This window comes from Anser brachyrhynchus, assembly GCF_964034855.1.
Source record: "Anser brachyrhynchus genome assembly, chromosome: 12".
Taxonomy (NCBI): Eukaryota; Metazoa; Chordata; class Aves; order Anseriformes; family Anatidae; genus Anser; species Anser brachyrhynchus.
Genome location: NC_137707.1, coordinates 16,050,215 through 16,068,642, shown reverse-complemented (window position 1 = coordinate 16,068,642; position 18,428 = coordinate 16,050,215). Strand labels below are relative to the sequence as shown.

The 18,428-nt window shown below is 43.5% G+C and overlaps 1 protein-coding gene across 2 annotated transcripts in view; it reads left to right on the top strand.

Moving 5' to 3' along the window:
• Window positions 1-18,428, top strand: part of LOC308176823 (uncharacterized protein) — a 239,563-nt gene that overhangs the window by 69,726 nt on the left and 151,409 nt on the right. For both annotated transcript variants that reach the window (XM_080553082.1, XM_080553083.1), the window contains exon 3: window positions 17,567-17,739. In XM_080553082.1, coding sequence (XP_080409208.1) covers window positions 17,567-17,739 — 173 coding nt within the window. The remainder of the gene's footprint in view (window positions 1-17,566; window positions 17,740-18,428) is intronic.

Sequence of the window (18,428 nt, the reverse complement as noted above, 5' to 3'; positions counted from 1 at the left end):
AATATTGTGATGGACAACATGTGCTTTTAGAAACACACACCTGTACTCCTAAAGACAGCAAGGCCTTAGGGAAGGAAGTGATTCACAGGACCGCTGCGCCCTGCTCTTTCCACCCACTCAGCATTTGACTGTGGTGTGTTTTCCTCTGTTCAAACACACCAAACTGGTGATTTTTAGTACCAGACTTTTAAGCTAACCAGGAGTGTGGCTTGTTTTTGTTCAGCACCCAGTTGAAGGACTGGATTTTTCTAAGAGCTCAGGATTCAGCAGCAACCAGGACACGGTTTGACATGTGCTTAAATTGCATCCCAAAAAAGCAAGCTTTTCCCGTCCTGCTCTTGCCTTGCACTGCACCAGTCCAAACATTAGTGCAGATACACAAGGGGTTGTTCAGAGAAGCTGATCCAACAGAAAGGACCGTAAATAACTTTGATTTTTCAGCAGTGCTGCCATTTAGTTGTCATATTTCACACCTTACGTCTAAAATCAACAGAAAGAACAAAGCCATCTGTGGACTTTGAGGAGTTTCTGGATATTTTCTTAGGACAGAACCGCCTTTTTATTCAATTATCTTCCAGATGTTCTTCTCCCTGAGAGAGCAGGCTCGCTCCCCAGACCGAGGGAGAGCTGGGGGTAGGATAGTGGCAGCAGTTTAGACGGACCTCGTTCAGTATATGATTATTCTAAAGCTTATGCACAAGTTTGTTTTAAAAACAAACAAACACACCTAAAGTGACTTCAGCAGGACAATACCATCGGCACAGTGACTTGTACCAGAAAAATTGACAGAACTAACCCAAACCTGCTTCTCGTCTCACTGGAGAGGGGAGAGGGCAGCGCTCGCTCAGGGATGCAGGAGTAACTCAGATGTCTTCATACGTTTGTATTTTCAAAGGTTTCTTTAGAAGGAATGTGTTTAGCAACATACCTCTTCCTCCTTTTTAATATGAGAACTGAACTTTTTTCCTGCACACTTCTAGTTTCTCCCCAAAGCAGGGGTCCGCTAGCTCCAGGCTCCACCAGTCCCAAGGGCTGTGATCCTTATCATGGACTGCAAGAGATCATTATATACATCACTGTCACGTTGCGTTGTTGTTGTTTTCCCTTCTATTTCGTTTTTTTTTTTTTTTTTTTAAAAAAAGAAAAAGAATTGTAGGCTTTTCTTCTAGCCTTTGACTTGTAATCTAAGCCAAAAGACCTCTATTTCTCTCACACTCCTGTCATCGCGCTCTGCCGGCTGAAGTACTGGTTTTCACAGGATGAATTGCTGATATTCCTGCTTACACAAACTATGAGTAGCAACTGAGCCTTCCAGTCTGTAAGTGTCTGAACTCAGACAGTCCTGATATTAATATTCTTAATGGCAAGGCTTTCATTTGGGTTTCTTTTCCATGGTCTGAGATGTATTCCTCTTTCTCTAGTTACTGATAGATTTCTGATGTGCGCCCAGCAGGTAACTTCTAGGAGTCACAGTCTAGGTCAAGCTTACTTTGAAAAAAGGGAGGAGGGTTAAAGGGAGGAAAGGAAAACTTAGTTTCTTACATCTTTTCATACTGTCTTAGCTTTATTCAGCATTTTTCAGCCCACAGTAATTTCTTTAATAAAGCCTGTTTACCAAAACCACCACCACCTTTCCTTTGCTTTTTAAGTGGATCAACTCAAAAGTGGCATGGATTTTTTATAACAAGTCTGTCCTAGCAAGGCAGTGTGCACATTCATTTACCCAGGTATCCTGGGGCAGCTGTCACAGCTAAAGTTTCCAGGAAAGGAAGCTCTTGCATTGAAGGAGGCACGTGTACTGCTGAAAAGGAGGGAGGTGGTGGTGAGGAAGCGGTCCATCCCTCCCACTGTACACACCAAAAAATTAGAGGTTACACACCAAAATTTTCCTGTAGCTCGGAGGCACTGGGCACCTACATACCTCCAAGACACAGACAGGAGTTCTCCAGGTGTAAGGTGGTGGAAGCTGCCAGGGATGTTTCAGTTTTGCAGCACCTGATGGGGCTGGATTGAGCACGCAGCCTCGTTGCAGTGTACTCCTGAAATGCCATTTTTGGCAGTTCCTGCTGACTTACAGATTCCTACGACTGAAGGTCTGAGCTATCCAGGTTTTCCACCAGCACAGTCCTGGTGCCAGACATGATGTAGTTTAATCATGGGAGCTGTACTTAAGCTGCTTATCAACATGATGAAGCTCAAGTGTCACAGCTTGGCCAGCCCCACGCTGGAGGGTAGGATTGGCTTCCTTACATTCTGATGCATCACCTTCACAAAGTCTGTGCCTGAGCATGTCTTCCTGGTGAGACAAGGCTGTAGAGGGATTCAGCCAAGTCAGCCAATTTGAGGGAAGTGGGAGCAGGACTCACAAGAGCCAGCACGCTGAGTATGGAAAATTTAGGAGGTGCTAAGGAGAGCCTTTCTGGAGCTGCGCCCTTCCTGGGAGCCTGCGTGCCTAACGGGGATCCTAAGTCAGGTCGGGATTTAAATCTCCTGGGTTTGAGGCCCAAAGTATCACAGCAGGGTTAGTCCTCCATGAAACACAGCCTCAGAAGGAGGTAGAAGCATGCCCGGTTTTGTATAAAGTAGACTGATCATTCAAATGCTCCTCTGATGTGGGTGAGATGTGGCATCTACTTAGCTGGATGGGTTCAAATTCACATCCTGAGACTGTCTTAACCAGCATCTATGCCATGCTGTAGTGTGAGTAGCAGTTTGCCCTTTGTGTTCAGTCTAGTGCTAGGGGAGGGAATCAAAGGCAAAGAACAGCTCACCTCCCTTCAACCTGGGTTGGTGATACAATTTCCTTTTGCTCTTCAGTTACTTAAGTTTGTGGTCTTAGGTGCTTTCAATATGAAGAAATAACTCCATTATTTAAGATAAATTAGACCTTCAGCAGGGAGCAGTAAAGACTATGGAGGTGTATTTTCTCACCTGCACCCTACTGAGTCACGACCAGTCCCTAACTCATGGCCAAAATCCACGAGGAAATATGTTAGGTGTAACTGTGCCGATGCCGGTGTTTTCCTGGGATGGAAAGGATTGTGAATGTCAATACCGCCTGTTCCTCACCACTGATTTTATAATTTTCAAGAGTACCTACAGACTTCATCAGAGATCAGGGCCTTGACATGTTGGACTAAAAGTAAGTGCAGATTGGCTCCTCATACAAAGAACTTTTGCTCTAAGGAGGCAAGACAGGCAAAAGCAAGAAAAGAAACAGAACAGGGGAATGATTTATCCAGGGCACAGGGCAGGTCAGCAGCGAAGTTAAGATCAGAGTCTGGATCTCTTGGTTTCTGCCAAGCCATCATGTAGAACACGTCCACAAGAAGGAATATTTTAGATATATGTGTGCAAACTGTAGAGGTTCACTAGCATTGGAAATATATCCACTTAGAACAGGAGTTTTAACAACCAACCTTCGTAGCCCTCTTTTTCTGCTGAGGTGGTTTCTCACCGTATTCCAAAACTGGGTGCAGTTCACCAGCTCTTCGTTTTGGGGCTTTCCTCTGCCCGCTAAGGTAGCGTGCTACAGGGGCTTCCATGCATCTAGTGATAACAACCTTTTATTTGCCTCTTTCTTCAGTGAGATGACAGATAATGGGAGGAAGTCAGATGCGTTTAAAATATACTTAGTTTTAACAGCACTGAGACACTTAACTTGTCAGCAATCCAATTATTAATCAGATTAATGGACTTTTATAAATCCACTGCATCCTTAGGGCAATTGCTTGGTTTATGTTTCACGCATACAGAATAAGGTTGCTCATCAGCTCTAAGAACTTTAATATGGAAACTAAACCTGCGAAGTAATCCTTGGCTTACTCTGCTACCACACCTTGCATGCAAGACTGCTGATTGTTGCCAGCATAGGAGCATCATTTAATTAAGTTTTTTATTATTATTATTTCTGAGCATAATGCTACTGAAGAAAATCTGTCAGCATTTAATTAAGGACTAAATACAGTCAGTCTTTGTAGCTGGTTCAGTACCCACTTAGAAAAACGTTTGATACCTTGGCAGCCAAAAAGGATACTCGTGGTAACAGCATTAAGGAAGGTTTTGTAAGGGAAGAGGAATCTAATTTGTTTCTGGAAATTAAATTTATGTCTCAGATTTTTAAAAACAATTTAAGAGATATTGAACCCCCCGTTTGTATTAGGAAGTAATGGGAATAGGTCACCCAGTTAGGCGTGTAGCTTTCTAAGGGAAAACAAACAATACGTGAGTTCTAACTCCCACAAAGAAGTCAAGACCAAAGCAAATCATAAGAAAGTAAATATCAATTAGTTTCAGTTAATTGTAGATCGGCTCTGGAGATGGGGGTGCTAAGAATGGGACACTTCAGAAGTTACTGGTTTCAGTGTCGTGACAGCGTTTTCCCCTTGAGTGTGGATGATGAGCAAATGAAATTAACAGAGGCTTTACTATTGATTTAAGAAACTTAGGCGGGGGGCTCCAAGGACTGGCTAACATTAAGCACACACAGAAGTGCTCTCCAGGAGAATTCTCTTTTTTTATATCAGACGCTGTGTAACTAAAAAGCACGAGCAGATTTGTATCTGTGTGAGGCTGAACTTTTTAGGTCATAAAAGCAAAGAACTAGGAAACATCGCGGGAGGGTCCCCTGAAGGAAAGCCACTAATAGAGGTTATGTGTGTTACATATTCAGATTTCCAATTTCAGCTTTAATAGTAACTCAGTTCCTACTACCGAAACCTGCTCCTGCACCTTTATGCATTTGCCTCGTTAAGTATTTCATAGTTTCATGTGAAGTGCTAGCTTGCTTTCCTCTGCAGGAAGGCCCACGGGAGCTTTTAGAGCTGAAATAATAAATAACTGACTTCTCCGAAGGAGCCATTAAACTTTTTCCATCTCGGATGAAGTAAACAGATATTGTACGTGGAAATGCAAAGTCGTTGTCAGGTCCGTGTGTGTGGTTAATCACTAGATATATTTCCTCTGGAATGATTTATTAGTTTCCTTTGTAGTTCTGTCACAGAGTTTACTTGCCATTTCAACCTGAAATAGCCATTAAATCATTTTTTTTCTCGTAGCGAGAAGTAAATCTGTACTATTTGCTGATTTGTTTATTACTGTCTGGAAACTTAATCCTTCTCCAAGTCAGAGATTTTAAATATGTCAGATCGTCTTAAAGCTGCACACCAGTTATATGGGTGACATTATATGTGTTCAGAGAAATTCATTTCAAGTACTACAAATGAGTCCTTTAGTAATACCCAGGAGTCATAATGTCTGTGACATAATGAACCCTCTAAATTACAGCCTACGCTAATTAGATCAGTTATTGCTACATTCCAATCCATGAAACAATTTGCTTAAAGTGGTAGTTACCTGGAATGAACAGACACGCGGCTGAGTGTCAGCGACCTCTCTCCTTCTACACCACTTGCCATACGGACCGGCTGCGCCCACGGTCCCGCCGCGTCTCTGCCTCCAGGGACAGCAGCTGCGGAGGGGACGAGGTTGGTGACACCTGGGAAGTACGGCGGGCCCCTCGGGGAGACACGGTGGCCCCTGGAGTGGAGCATCTAGGAGGGTTTTGATCTTCTCTTCCTGTTTTCGGTGTCATTTACATGCTTGTTCTTCAGCTACATCTTCTCCATTAAATATATTTTTGTCTCATCATTATGGCTTTAATTTTCTTTAGGTGCTCAGTGTTTATTATTATTATTATTATTATTATTATTATTATTATTATTATTATTATTATTATTATATTCCCTCTTGCTGCCCAGTCTTCATGCTCTCTCCTGTTCATTCAGCAAAAACAAATAGCTGGAGTGACGTTTCTGACCCAAAAGCACGTGAATCTCAGTGGGGAAATGCTGTGCTGGACTCTGTGCCTGAGCAAACTACTGTCTGGAATTTTGCTGAGAATGGATATCAGCCGTAGGCTGCTTCTTTATTTCGATGTGGGCCGGGTAACTTGATTTTACACTGTGATGATCGGTACAAAGCTCCGAACAGCACAAACTGTCTGCTGGTCACTTGGTACTGTGTGATTAGAAAGGAGAGCAGACACATGTAAAGGGGTGTTCTTTTTTTCCTAAACACATCCTACCAAGGAAAGGTTAACAAAATTTGCACAACAGCAAACTGAAAAATGTTCTGTGCACATTTCAAAATACATTTAAAATGCCAGCGACAAAAAGAGTGGCCATGTGCATTTTACTGAGTTGTTCGCTTTGCTTTGTTGGACATTTTTCTCAATTTCAGGTCTTGTGTGTTCAGAAATGCTCCTACGGCCTGGGAACTGCAGCAGAGCCCCAAGTCTTGGTTCAGGCACATTTGCTCTTGCCTCACGAATGTGTCTGTGTAATGAACGTGTTGTAATTGAGACTGTGTCGTAACGCAGGGACACGGTGAGCATAGCTGGGAGCTGGCTACGTCTGCCCCATGCAGCTCCCCGTGCTCCCATACCCAGGACCGCGACGCTGCCTGCAGCCCACCTGCACCCGGTGCCCTCCTCGTTTTGGACCTGGGCTTCTTTCTTCTTCCCTGCACCTGGGGATAGAGGTGCTCATTTTGCAAGGGGGGTTTTTTGCATGGAGAACACATGCTTTTCTCCTCTCTTTTCATTTCATTTTCTCTCGTTTTCATTTATTTTTAGGTTTTTCTTCTTTTTTATTTGACACTTTGCCACTGTTTGCTCAGCACCCTAAGTACATTAGGAGAGAAAAGGGTTGAAGGTGCATATAAAGAAAATGGCTTCTTATTTTTTCTTTAAGTTTAACTTCTCAAATGTCTGCTATTTTTTGCAGACAGTCCTATGGCCAAACTCTAAACAAATGTTGTGCTGAAATGAAAGATCCTTGCTTTTAAACGTGTTACTAGTGGAGGTGTGCTCTTGTTGCTAGAAGAGGTTGCTAATCCCCTGGCTAATTTAATCATTATCTGATGATTTTGTTCCGAATTCACTCCGTGAGCAACTGTGGTTTCACTTCTTCTTTCTGCTTTGTAGGCAAGAGCTGTGGTGTGAGCCAAGGAGCTGTGCCTGTGACTGCTTGGCGCAGGAGCTGTTCTGCTGGGCAGACGCTGCCGGGCGTTAGTGCCAGTGACCGGCGCAGTGTCGCTGTACGGTTTGGGCTCATTTTTCCAATGGCTTTGTAAAATAACTAGCAAAGAACCTGCAGTACTTAATGAGGCTGACAGGCACGGAAAGGTCAAAACCAAGCAGGAGACCTGTTCTGACTCATTCCTTCTGGACTTATAACTTGTTTCTTACAGACCAAGCAGTACTTTTCTTTTATTAAAAAAAAAAAAAAAAAAAGAAGAAGAATTAAGAGATGACAGGCTGAAACTGCCTACTTTCCTTTCAGTGTCAGAAGACATAAATAGTTTAAGTCTGCAGTGGTTTCTGATTGAATATCCTTTTGAAGTAATGATAGCTATAATTTAAAGCAACAGTTACCATATTTTCTTCTCTCTGTGACATTCTTTGATGCCCTAAGTATAAATCTGCTTAAAATAGCTATAGCAATGCCTGGGTATAGTACAGGATTTTTGGAGGCTCTGCCTCTAATTGCCATCATATGTCCCTAATATCACAAACGTAGCTGGCTAATGACAATGTTGCTGCAAGGACTTTCTTGACATCAGAAGAAAGGTAAACTCGGAGGTGCACGTTCAGTTTAAATTGTTTGCGAAGACTAAAACTTTTACAAAGAACTTGTTTTTAATTAAAATAAATACTGTTCCAGGGCTGTTTGGCCCTGGCTGTATATTCAGCTGGTAAGAGGTATTATCTTATTATCTAATACAGCATCAGAAAATTGCCAATTTTTAAGGGCAATTACAAAAATATTTTGACATATTAAAAACACAATTCCAGGCTTTGTTGTTGTATCACGCAAATAAGATGTAATCAATTAAGTAGATTTTTTTTCCCAAAGGAATTGATATTATTGGGAAATAATATATTCAATTTGAGGGTAAATGGAGGTTCATGGGCATCTTTCTCTATCCGCTGCAATTCTGTTGAACAGACTTTAGCTTCCACTCTGTACTAGTGCTGCTAGACCAGAGGCTGAGTCTCTGTAAGCATATTTGCTTTAAGAGCATGTCAGTATTACCCTGGTGCACTGTGTGAAATGGGGGAAAGACACAATGCATTCAATATTTGATACTTAAATTATTCCATATTTGCTGTTTTAATAATAAGTGTTTTCTAATTTAAATGAGTTGTCTTGTTTATATTTGGGCCTAATGGATGAGAAATGCTAAGAACAATCCTACGGAGGCAGCAGAGGCCTCCCTCAGGACAAAGGCCATAGTACAAGCTCGGAGAACAGCATTAGTATGGATGGGAAAGGAGTTGGGCAGACAGTAAAAGGGAACAAGAAAGACGAAATTAATTACGCGACGTACAATAGCTCTGTAATGCCTGTCAAATGGGAATCACAACCAGCAGCAGTTTTTGCATTTTATTGCTGAGTACACTTTCTCTGGTTCTGTGTTGTTGCTTCCAGCCAAGACCACCAAGTCCCGTTTGCCTCGCTCGGTGGGACATGCTCTGCATTTTCATGACCTGATGCTTTTTCCTAATTACATGAAGTTCAAATCCCTGATAGCTCCACTGACTTCAAGAGTAAATGTATAACTTTATAAACAAGGTAGGTCAGGAACAAGAGGCAATCCTGCTGCAGCAGCATATACTGCTCAGCAAGGGTTAGTTTCTTCTCTTTCCTTGAGAAGTAAAACACAAAACAATTTGCAGCGGTCCAAATCTCTGGTGCCTCTCCCTCTCGTTTGTGACAAAGCAATGGCAGAATTCTGCTCCTGGTTGATTTGCTGGTGTAATGAGCAATTTTAAGGCACAGCAGTAGAGAAGTAAGGCCTGGATTTCTAGTAGGACATGAAATTACTGAGAAGCAGTTCTCTCTTTCTCCTGCTAACAGATGTAACTGAGATATAGAGGAATGAGGTTTCAGTTTCATGGCCTGACTTTTCACCACGTGCAAACTCCACCACCCAAGGTGTGGATTTCTTCAGAAATTCTTCAGTGCAGGTAGGACAGCACACTTGGTCTTGCACCTGAACAGATTGCAGACAAATTCATATAATTTGATGGGAAAGTCTTCAGCTGCTTTGTTTACTTCCAGAAGGCATTCTGTTTAATCTGTCAGAATGAGTTTAGAACCGCTTTTATTGTTTGGACAAGCAGTCATTCAGCCAGCTCTAAAACCCTGCCTGGTTCTGCCCAACAGCACGGTGTTTAGGGGCTTCGGGGTCACAGGCAACAACGGGCAGAAGGCGTTGGTGTATCCTGGCACCTTCTAGATCCTTCCTGAGAAGGGGGCAGGGAGAACTGTGGTGGCCAAGACCTCAGGTAAAAGACAACCTGGAGATCTAATAGTAATCCGGGGCTCACTGATGCCCTGCTCCTCTGGGAAACGAAGGGCTTGTTGAGCCAGGAGTGCCCTCCCTGGTACTAGTAAATAATTCAGGCTGCACATCAGCATGTCTGGGGCAACGCATCCCTGCAGCAGGAAAGAGCTGAGCAGGACTTAAACTAAGCAGCAGCTAGGTGGGTAATGCAGATTTTTGTGCTAATGAGAAAGCCTCTCCCTGTGGGACAACACAGGATTTCAAGGCAGTAAGGGGAAATAAAGGATAGTCTATAAAAAAAAAAAGTGAAACTGCTCAAGATTTATTTGTCTTTAAGGATGGTCTGTGTAACAAACACGGACCTTCAGGAAGATGAACATGTAAAGGTTGCTGACCTTTAGATGAGGTATTGCAGATGGTTGCATAAAGTCAGCCAGTGAAACCACATCAGAAATGAGACAATCCGAAAACAGCTAGGTACAAAAAAGATAATTGTTGGATGCGTTTTTGAGGGGGAGGTTCCAGCTGTTTAAGCATCTGCTGGCTGAAGGATGACCACCTGCTTGAGACCTGACTTGTAGAGAGCAGCAGACCAGAGGCTGCTTGTGCAGGAGGTGGGCAGAGACAGGACACACCAAATGTGCAGCGGAGACCTGGCAATGCTGCAGGTCAAGGGATGAGCCAGACCAAAGGAGGACATGGGAGTCAACGCACAGCTGGCTCCTGTGGCCCTTTTACTGAGACTGAAAAAAAGCAATGAATTTTCCAAAATGTGACTTTTTCTGGCAAGGTGTTGTGCTTGATGTTTTAACAACAGATCCCACTCCAAAAGCCACATTATTAGTCATCCTCCTGTTCTTGACAGTATCAGGCACCATCAAGATGATCAAAACAATGCTTGTTTTATTAACCTGTTGTGTGTTTTGCGTCTTACAACACACATTTCTAATATCCGAGAATGCAGTTCTGAAATGGCAAAATCACCGTGAGAATTTCACAGTTACTGGCATCAGTCCGCGTCCCATACAGCTCGCCTTAAAGCATCAGACTGAAAGCAGTTACATGGCTGCGATAACACTGAAGCGTTCCCATGCCAGAAAACAAGAAGGATGCGAAGCCACTGTGACTTACTGGTGGCTGTGCCGCCTGCCTCCGTACCGTGAAAGTTTTAATTATTTTTGAGTGAGTAGATAAGGGCAGGCTGGGAATCTGGGAGGCTTGGGGGAGCAGGAGGTCGTGTGCCAAAGGAGCTCAGCGCCACGCTCGCTGCTGCAGCCCTTCCCGACACCACACAGCTCACATCCTGGCAGAGGTCCCTTCATCTGTTTGTGATCACAACTGACTTCACGTGTTCCAAAATCCGAGCATGTCGAAGAAAACCCTTGTGATTTTCACGGTGAAAAAGTTGTGGGCAATGATAGTTACGGAGGACAGAACGAAAACTGCTATGAAAGCCGAGCTGGTGGCTGCCTGAGCCGGTGTCCCGCAGCCCCGAGGCTGGGCTTCAGTCGGGAACGTGTTCCTCAGCTGGACAGCTGGTTTTATTGAGGGCGATGCGAAGAGTGTCTTCAATGGATCCGAATCCGGCCGTATTTCTGCTCCAGGCTAAATGGGAAATTATCCTCCATGTATTTTTTTCATATTCCTGAAAGTTCTCAAGCCAGCATTGTATGGTTTTCCTACTTATTTCCTTTTGTTCCTATTTGAACATCTGTCTGAAGTAGTGTATTACATACTAATTAGTTCAGAGCGGTTTTTTGCCTTTTTTTTTTTTGCATGGTTGGGTGTGATTACAGTCTCCCACTTCATTTTCGTTAATTTGCTTCATTTATTTGCTTTTGATCTTTTATTGGTCCTCATAGTGTGTGTGTGTGTGTGTGTGAGAGGGAGCGCACATGTGGGCATGTGTGCATGCAGACAGGATAAATTTCTGCATTTATTCCCTTTCAGACCCTGACAGCACTCTCTGGGTTACTGTGCAGAGCTGACAGCGGGGATCTCTGGTTACATCTCGTGCTCATGTGTGGCCCCAGTTCTCAGCACCACGCACAAGAGCAGCGTCGGAGCCACTGTGCCCCGGCCGGTCACCTGCGTGGTGCAGCCCGTGAGCCCTGAGCTTACAGCACAGCACAGCTGTGTCCCAGTGCTCAGCATCTTCCTAAGTCATCCTTCAGGAGGAGGTGCCATCCTACAGCAGTAGTCAGGCCCTGGGTGGGGCCGTGGGTACCAGTATGCTATAAACAAAAAGTCGGGCGGTTTGGACTGGGAGGTACGCGTAAGCGATTATTCTGGACAAGATAATGCAGGTAAATGAAATCGTAATAGTTAGAGCCAAATGGATGAGAAATGTTTTAATGGAAAATAATATCAAATAATTTTGCAGTGGCTTGGTTGCTGTCAGTTGGACTTGACTGGAGATAGCAATTAAGATTACGACTTTGAATTTATCCAATAAATTAATTGCTCGTTCCTTGGACTGAAAGGGTGCAAGTCCTGGAAACATGCTGTTATTTACTGGAGCTGCATTTTTTTAACTGGTACCTTTTCTGGTGTTTTATTACCAGTGAAATGTGGAATCTCTTTATTTTGTTTGACTTCCGCTTTGAACAAAATGAAAACAACCTCTGCTTGTGCTGAGGCAGTAAAACCCAGGGAAGCGATGGCGCTTTGATTCCAACCAGACTGACCCTGTGGCTAGAGTCAGCTCCAAGGCACCGCCGCCATATGGTTTGAAACAGGCTTTTGACTTCATTGTTCTCACACCCAGCCATCCCTTAGCCTCTCCGCGGAACAAAAATACACCCGGTCACAAGCCGCAGAACCAAGTCCTGGGTGTTAGGAGCTGGTAACTGTGGAAGGGGGCTATGGGTTGGCTGGGCTTTGCCATCAGCAGTTGTTCCTTACTCCTGGTGCTGCGGTGGAAGCAGCCATGGGCCAAATGGTTTCTGCGGCAGTCTTTTGGGCTGACAGTCTCTTCAGCCTACAGGAAGAGCTGTAAATATCCATATCCCAAAATGAAATAAATACTAAGTACTGCTTCTCGGGATCGTTGCCAACAGCATCCATCACAGATTTGTGACCCAGCCTACTCAGCTGCCACATGTTTGAGTCTGGGGTGCCCCACTCGTCTTCTGTGGAGGGACACGTACATTTGCTTTTCCTCCTGCAGGTCCTCCTCGTTGCTGATAGGGAAAGCATGATGATGTTGCTGTGGCAGAGATGAACTTCACTTTTCCTTTCATTCCCTATCCCTCATATCATAGTATGCCAATACACGTTTTGCCTCTCCTGTAAAGTTGTGGGGTAGAGCTCTCCATCATATGTCATTGTTGTCTATAATTACTGCTGTCACTGTCCTGGAGAGGAGCTGCTTCTGTCACCCCATCATCGGCTTTCTTCTCATCTTTTTGAAGCTTCACTTTCTCTTGTAGGTATCCAGGCACAGACACATGATAGACTGATGTTTTTTGATCTTTCCCCTCATACCCTTGGATCTTACTCACCAATCTTCCTTGCCTTTCTGTCATTGCTAATAAATTTTCTTTCCATTAATGTTATTTATATGTTAATATCACTGAAGGAAGAGATGCTGTAGTAGCAAACACTAATTCCATACCAAGAGACATCACCTTGGTTTGGCTGGTGCTCATATTTATAGCAATGGCAGCCCACACATGTCCTCTAGGTGTACATCTTCCCCCAAAGCCCCTATTTAATGGGCAGTTAGAAGGAGAACCAATGAGATGTTGTTCGTATTTGCTAAAAGGCTTGTTTCTAAAATCGTTTCAAGGATTTTTGTCTTTATTGTCCTGTGCTACAGACCTGTTCATACGTTTTTAGCTCTGTACAGCTATGATCAATAAGATGTATTCTGGCCCTGCTATTGTTCTGTTTCTCAGGCAGTGTTTTTAATAGCCCCTGTTATTCCTTTTTCTTGACATATTTTATATAAATATTATAAGAATATGTTTGATTTGTACCATCTCATCTAGAACCTTTTAAAATTCCTTCTCAAACTAAAAGCATACCACTGCTTGAAGAAAAATAAGCACAGTACCCTTATCACTCTGGTACTGTTTTCTTCTAAAATATCTCCCATTTGGAAGTCTTTACTGTAATAACTGGGATATGAGCACAAAGGCTGGAATTTTCCCAAATAAGAAAGCTTTAAGCCATAATTTCTTAGTACAAAAGCTTCTTTTTTGTTAAATTATATATAAGTATTTTCAGCAGGACCTCCTATGCACAAGTATGTGGTGAGCATTCACTTTTGCAATATCAGCTGAAAAGTATACCTTCAACACCATTTATATTAATGTCACTGTTACAAACAAATCTTGCTTTTTTTCCGAGGGCGAGCCGGAGGTATGCAGTCAGAGATACATGCACAAAATGTGTATCTGCTTTTTATTTCCAGGATTCTCACTCTCTGGTCTCACTTACCTCTTTTAAGACCTTTGAAGATTGCTGTGCAGGAACACAAGCCCTGACTTAGGTTCTGGACAAAAGCGCAGGTTGGGCGTTGAGTGCAGCTCACAAGCCATAGACCCTACACGCAAATGGGGACACACACCTCCTTCTAATCCGTAGGCTCAGGGTCCTTCTGGTTTTGCCCCCTTCTGCACCTTTACATCCATATTAAGAAGAAGAAAATCCATCCCATTCTTCAAAAGAAAAAAACTGCTGCTGCAACGTGTCGCTATCAGCTACAGCTGAGAGTTTTCAAAGGAGATTTTGGTGGGATTTGGGTGCCTAACTGCCCTGAATTCTTTTGGAAATTCCAGTCTAGTAGTCCTCTGATGGGGTGTAAAAACTGCCTTCTGAGGGGACACAGCATTGCCAACAACCACAGACAGGCAGGGACCCTGCGGGTGCCCTGCTGGTGAAGGGACAGCTAGGAACAGCACTGCTGCCTGCTGGCTCGGGGCGAAGAGCTCTGCCACTTGCCCCGCTGCTCAGGTTGCACGGGCTGCATTTGCTTTGGAGCTCTCTAAAATATTTGGTTTGCCTTCCCGCTGGCAGGGTTCCTTAAAGCACTGATGAGACTGCAATTACTAAGCACTTCATAGCTCTGGTCTACAAAAGTTAGGTGGGTTTTTCTGCGTGTTTCCCGTGAAATTTTTGTAAAGGGTGTGTAAGAAATGCTGTTTCCAATGAAGAAAATACCAGATGATGCATTTCCTTTTCAGCGTACATACAGAGTTTAATTTAGCATAGAAAAGCAACTAAGAATCAACTATTGTTATGGTAAAACATTTCCTTTCATCTAGAGTTATATGTGATCCCATAATAAATCCAAATGTGTGTGGTTGTTTGTTAGAAAGTGAAAATTGTAATTAACAGTGGGGCTAGTGCTGAGTTTTGCTCTGTCTATTATCTCGGAATATCGGGTTTTGTGTAACATGAGCATTCAGAAGCAAAACCTGCATGAAATCTCCCAACTGTGAATGCCTTTTCCTTGTATGAATTTGATGTGAATCTCTGGAAACTTGCTAAGTCCCTGGGGGGGATAAGAATTCACAGATCTAACTAACCCCGAGGGTCATGTTATCACACAGATTAACTATTCTCAACCAATTTCTGAAATTCATTAGGCAGTTAAGGCTTTCTATCAACATTAGTAATGTGTACTTTCTTTTTCTACCTATTTGTCCTTAAATATATTTATTAGGTCCCTGACACACACTGGCCCTCAGTCCTCTTATTAATGAGCTTCTCGCGTGTCCCTGAAGAAGCATCTCAATTTCATGTGTTCAGCTAATTATTCTTCTAATTATCCTTTTTTAAAGGAGTCAGTACCCAGTACCACAAGCACTGAGACATAGCGCTCTTCCACAACATTGAATTTCCTTTAATAGTATCAATAAGACAGCTTTGCAACCCAGACAGAGTTGTTGTCTTGCAGAATAAAATAAGAGGTGCTTATTCTGTAAAGTTGGCAAAGTCAGTGAGTGTGCTGTGGGCTTGGCCCCTACGGGGTTCTGTAGGAAGTCACCAAGAGTCAAATTCATCCAAAGGAGGGTTTTTATAAGATGTAAGTCTCAGATGAGGTCTTTTCTGGTTGAACTGATGCACAGCGTGGACAAGAGCTGTGTATGAAGGTGGCCAGTGCATTTGGGCTGAAGCCTGTTAGCTCCATACTGTTGCGGAAGGGGTTGACTACGAACAAAAGGCTGGAGGAGGCTTCTTGTGGCATTGAGCCCCGTCTCCTGTTAATGCAGGCTTTGTGTCTTGTAATGCCCAACACTTATCAAGCTGATCTGAAAGCACGTATGGACTTGTTTGGGGTTGGTGGCTTTTTGTTTTGGGGTTATTTGGGTTTAGTAGTTTTGGGCATGTTTTACTGTCAGAGAACATCCTTATTCTGATGGTTTAGGACCTTCTTTCAGTTTCCAGGTATGTACGGTTGGTTCACATCTAATTCTCCTTGTATTGATTTTGTCCTATAATTTCTAGCCCGTAAACTGACATACCAGCTGCAAGAAAAATCTGAATTTACTTTCGCTGTAGGAAAGAAGAGGCTGAAATACCTCTGGGCACCCGAAGTCTGAAGGCACCCTGCTACTGCACTGCTGGGGAGCATGGCAAGGGTGACCCTCACCCCTATACCTAAGGAAACATCTCTAAAGAGAAGTTTTATTTCATCCCCAAGCAGCTAGGACGTAAATATTTTTTTCTCTTCCAGAAAGCTTCTGCAAAATGATAGTCTGCTCTTACACCAAACCATTTAATAAGTTTAATTAAATGGAAGCTTATGATAATTAAACCAAAAGCCTAAGGGCCCTGTTCTGTGAGGACTTACTCCTTGCATAAGACCAATTTCCATATAATTTAGACAACAAAATAGCGGAACAGTGCTCTGCCATCTAATTTATGTGAAATTGGTATTCTCCAGCCCAAATTTATATTACACTGTAAACACACTTCTCGTATCTTAGCAGAAGTGAGGTAGCTCGCGTACAAGTGCTGGAGCAGAGAAAGAAAAGAAGTTTAAAAGGGATCCCCCTCCCCTTTTTTTTTAAACTGAATGCCCAGAATAAACCCAGAATCTGATAAATGCTGCATGAGGATCAAATATCCTTAAAAAAATTCTTTAACGTAGCAGGTACTTGTAGGTTCTCCTTTCATAACAAATTTGCATATTTACTACTTCTGGGTGTTTTCTTGAACTAACGTTTGTGATCAATGCTAGGAAAAGCCCACGCTCCCTATTTTGGAATTCTTTAGCATCTCCCCGAGTGTCCCAGAGGAACGGTACAGTGCATTATCTCCTCCGCCACCTGTATTTTTGTTGCACTTCAAAACAAAATTCCAATACTACAAAGAGGCGATGGGGCCCGATCCTTCGCTACCTTACTCCAACTTTGTGCAGCCCACTGAAGACAAAGCCGTTCCTCTTGCCTAAAACTGAAGCAGTGGGGGATGTCCCCAGCCCTGCCCGCTTGCAGCTCCTGGTCCATCCATTCTCTCACTGCCCTCTCCCACACCCCCAGGCGCTGGCAATGATGATAACCATGGGGAGGGCGAAGAGGGACCCTTTCTGCACTCCTCTACTCCTCTACCTGGGTGTGCAGCACGACTGGTAACCGAGACCTTGGTGTTTGGTGGCTTTTCTGCACAAGCTGCTCGGTTTTCATGGGCTTGGGTTGTTTTTTGTACTTTTTTAAGAGAATGGAAGTGGTGGTAGTGGTGGGTTGCCTTCAGAAGGAGGCTAGTTGTGTGCCAGTTTGTCTTCCAAAGGAAAGTAGTGGTTCCACGCTGAGGAAACCTACAGGTCTGATAGTTTTAGAAAAGTGGAAGACATTATTTTGAATGAGCTGCTCCTGTGCACTGCTGCTTGGTATTAAATGCTGGTGATTAATTGCTCGGGGTTAGGAGATAACCAGGTCAGAACCTTATGAGATAGGCACTTCCCACTGACAGGCAGATGGTAGGGACCTACACCTAAAGTCCGTTTGTACGAGTAGTAGGGAGATACCATCTTTTGTACCATAAATGAGTTTATAATTATTGTTCATAATGGCTATCCTTCTATTTCCAAACCTTCTAGACACTGTCACAATGCTGACCTGCAGTTTTGCTTGCACTACAGAGTAAACATAAGGCCCAGAGGTTAAAACTTAGCCCAGATGAGCCAGAATTATTCCTTGTAAGAGCAGACATCTGGAATATCTAAATATCTAACGTATTCCAAATCTGTGACCTTTGCTTGCAGGTACAGACTTCGTCATGGTGATCACGTCTCTGCAGCCTTGAGGCCAGATCGACGAAACACACACCCCAAAACCACTGCTGGGCTGGAGCTGCTGCAGAGGAGAAGCACAACCACTCAAGGGTCTTCACCTGAGGAAGCTGGCGAACTCTGTGCTTGGCAAACTGTGTTAGCAAGTAAGATTCAAAGTCTTTTTAATTATTGGGGTATAAACCTAAACTAGTAGAAAGCCAGTCTCTCTGAGGAACCCACACACCATGTCACACCATGTCAGGGAGCTGCATGTGGCAATTATTTATAGCTACAAGCTGAAACATGGACACCTGAAACTGCACTCTGCTGCAGACAGGGGTTGCACTTGTCTTTGAGGTACTTGGTGGTAGACTGAAGGCGTGTCTGCATATCAGTAGGAATATTACCATTTCTCAGAGGAGGCAACTCCCCACCCTGTTACATTTACAAATGGAACAGCTTCTCAAGATTATTAGCATGCTTGCCTCTTCTTCGCTTAACTTTTGTTAGGCTAGGAAGGTTCTTGGAATAGAGCAGTATATCAGCCCCAGAATCTGTTTGAAGGTTTTGTACTGAGGCCTAAATCTAGATCTGTATTCCCCAAGACCTCCTCTCCTTACTGCAAACAAAACGAGAGCACCACACCATGCCCAGCTGCACTTTGAAGTGAATCAGGTAGTGCAGAGCTCCTGGAGGACTTTCAGGTGATGGATCCAGATCTGGCAAATTTCGCAGCTGCTGGTTTTACCCTGACCTTGTAGCTCCCAACAGTGGGGTGAGTTCCAAAAAAATCAAGGTGATGACATACTGGGGAAATGTGCAAGGAGTAGGAGGGCATCCATAGGGTCTTTGT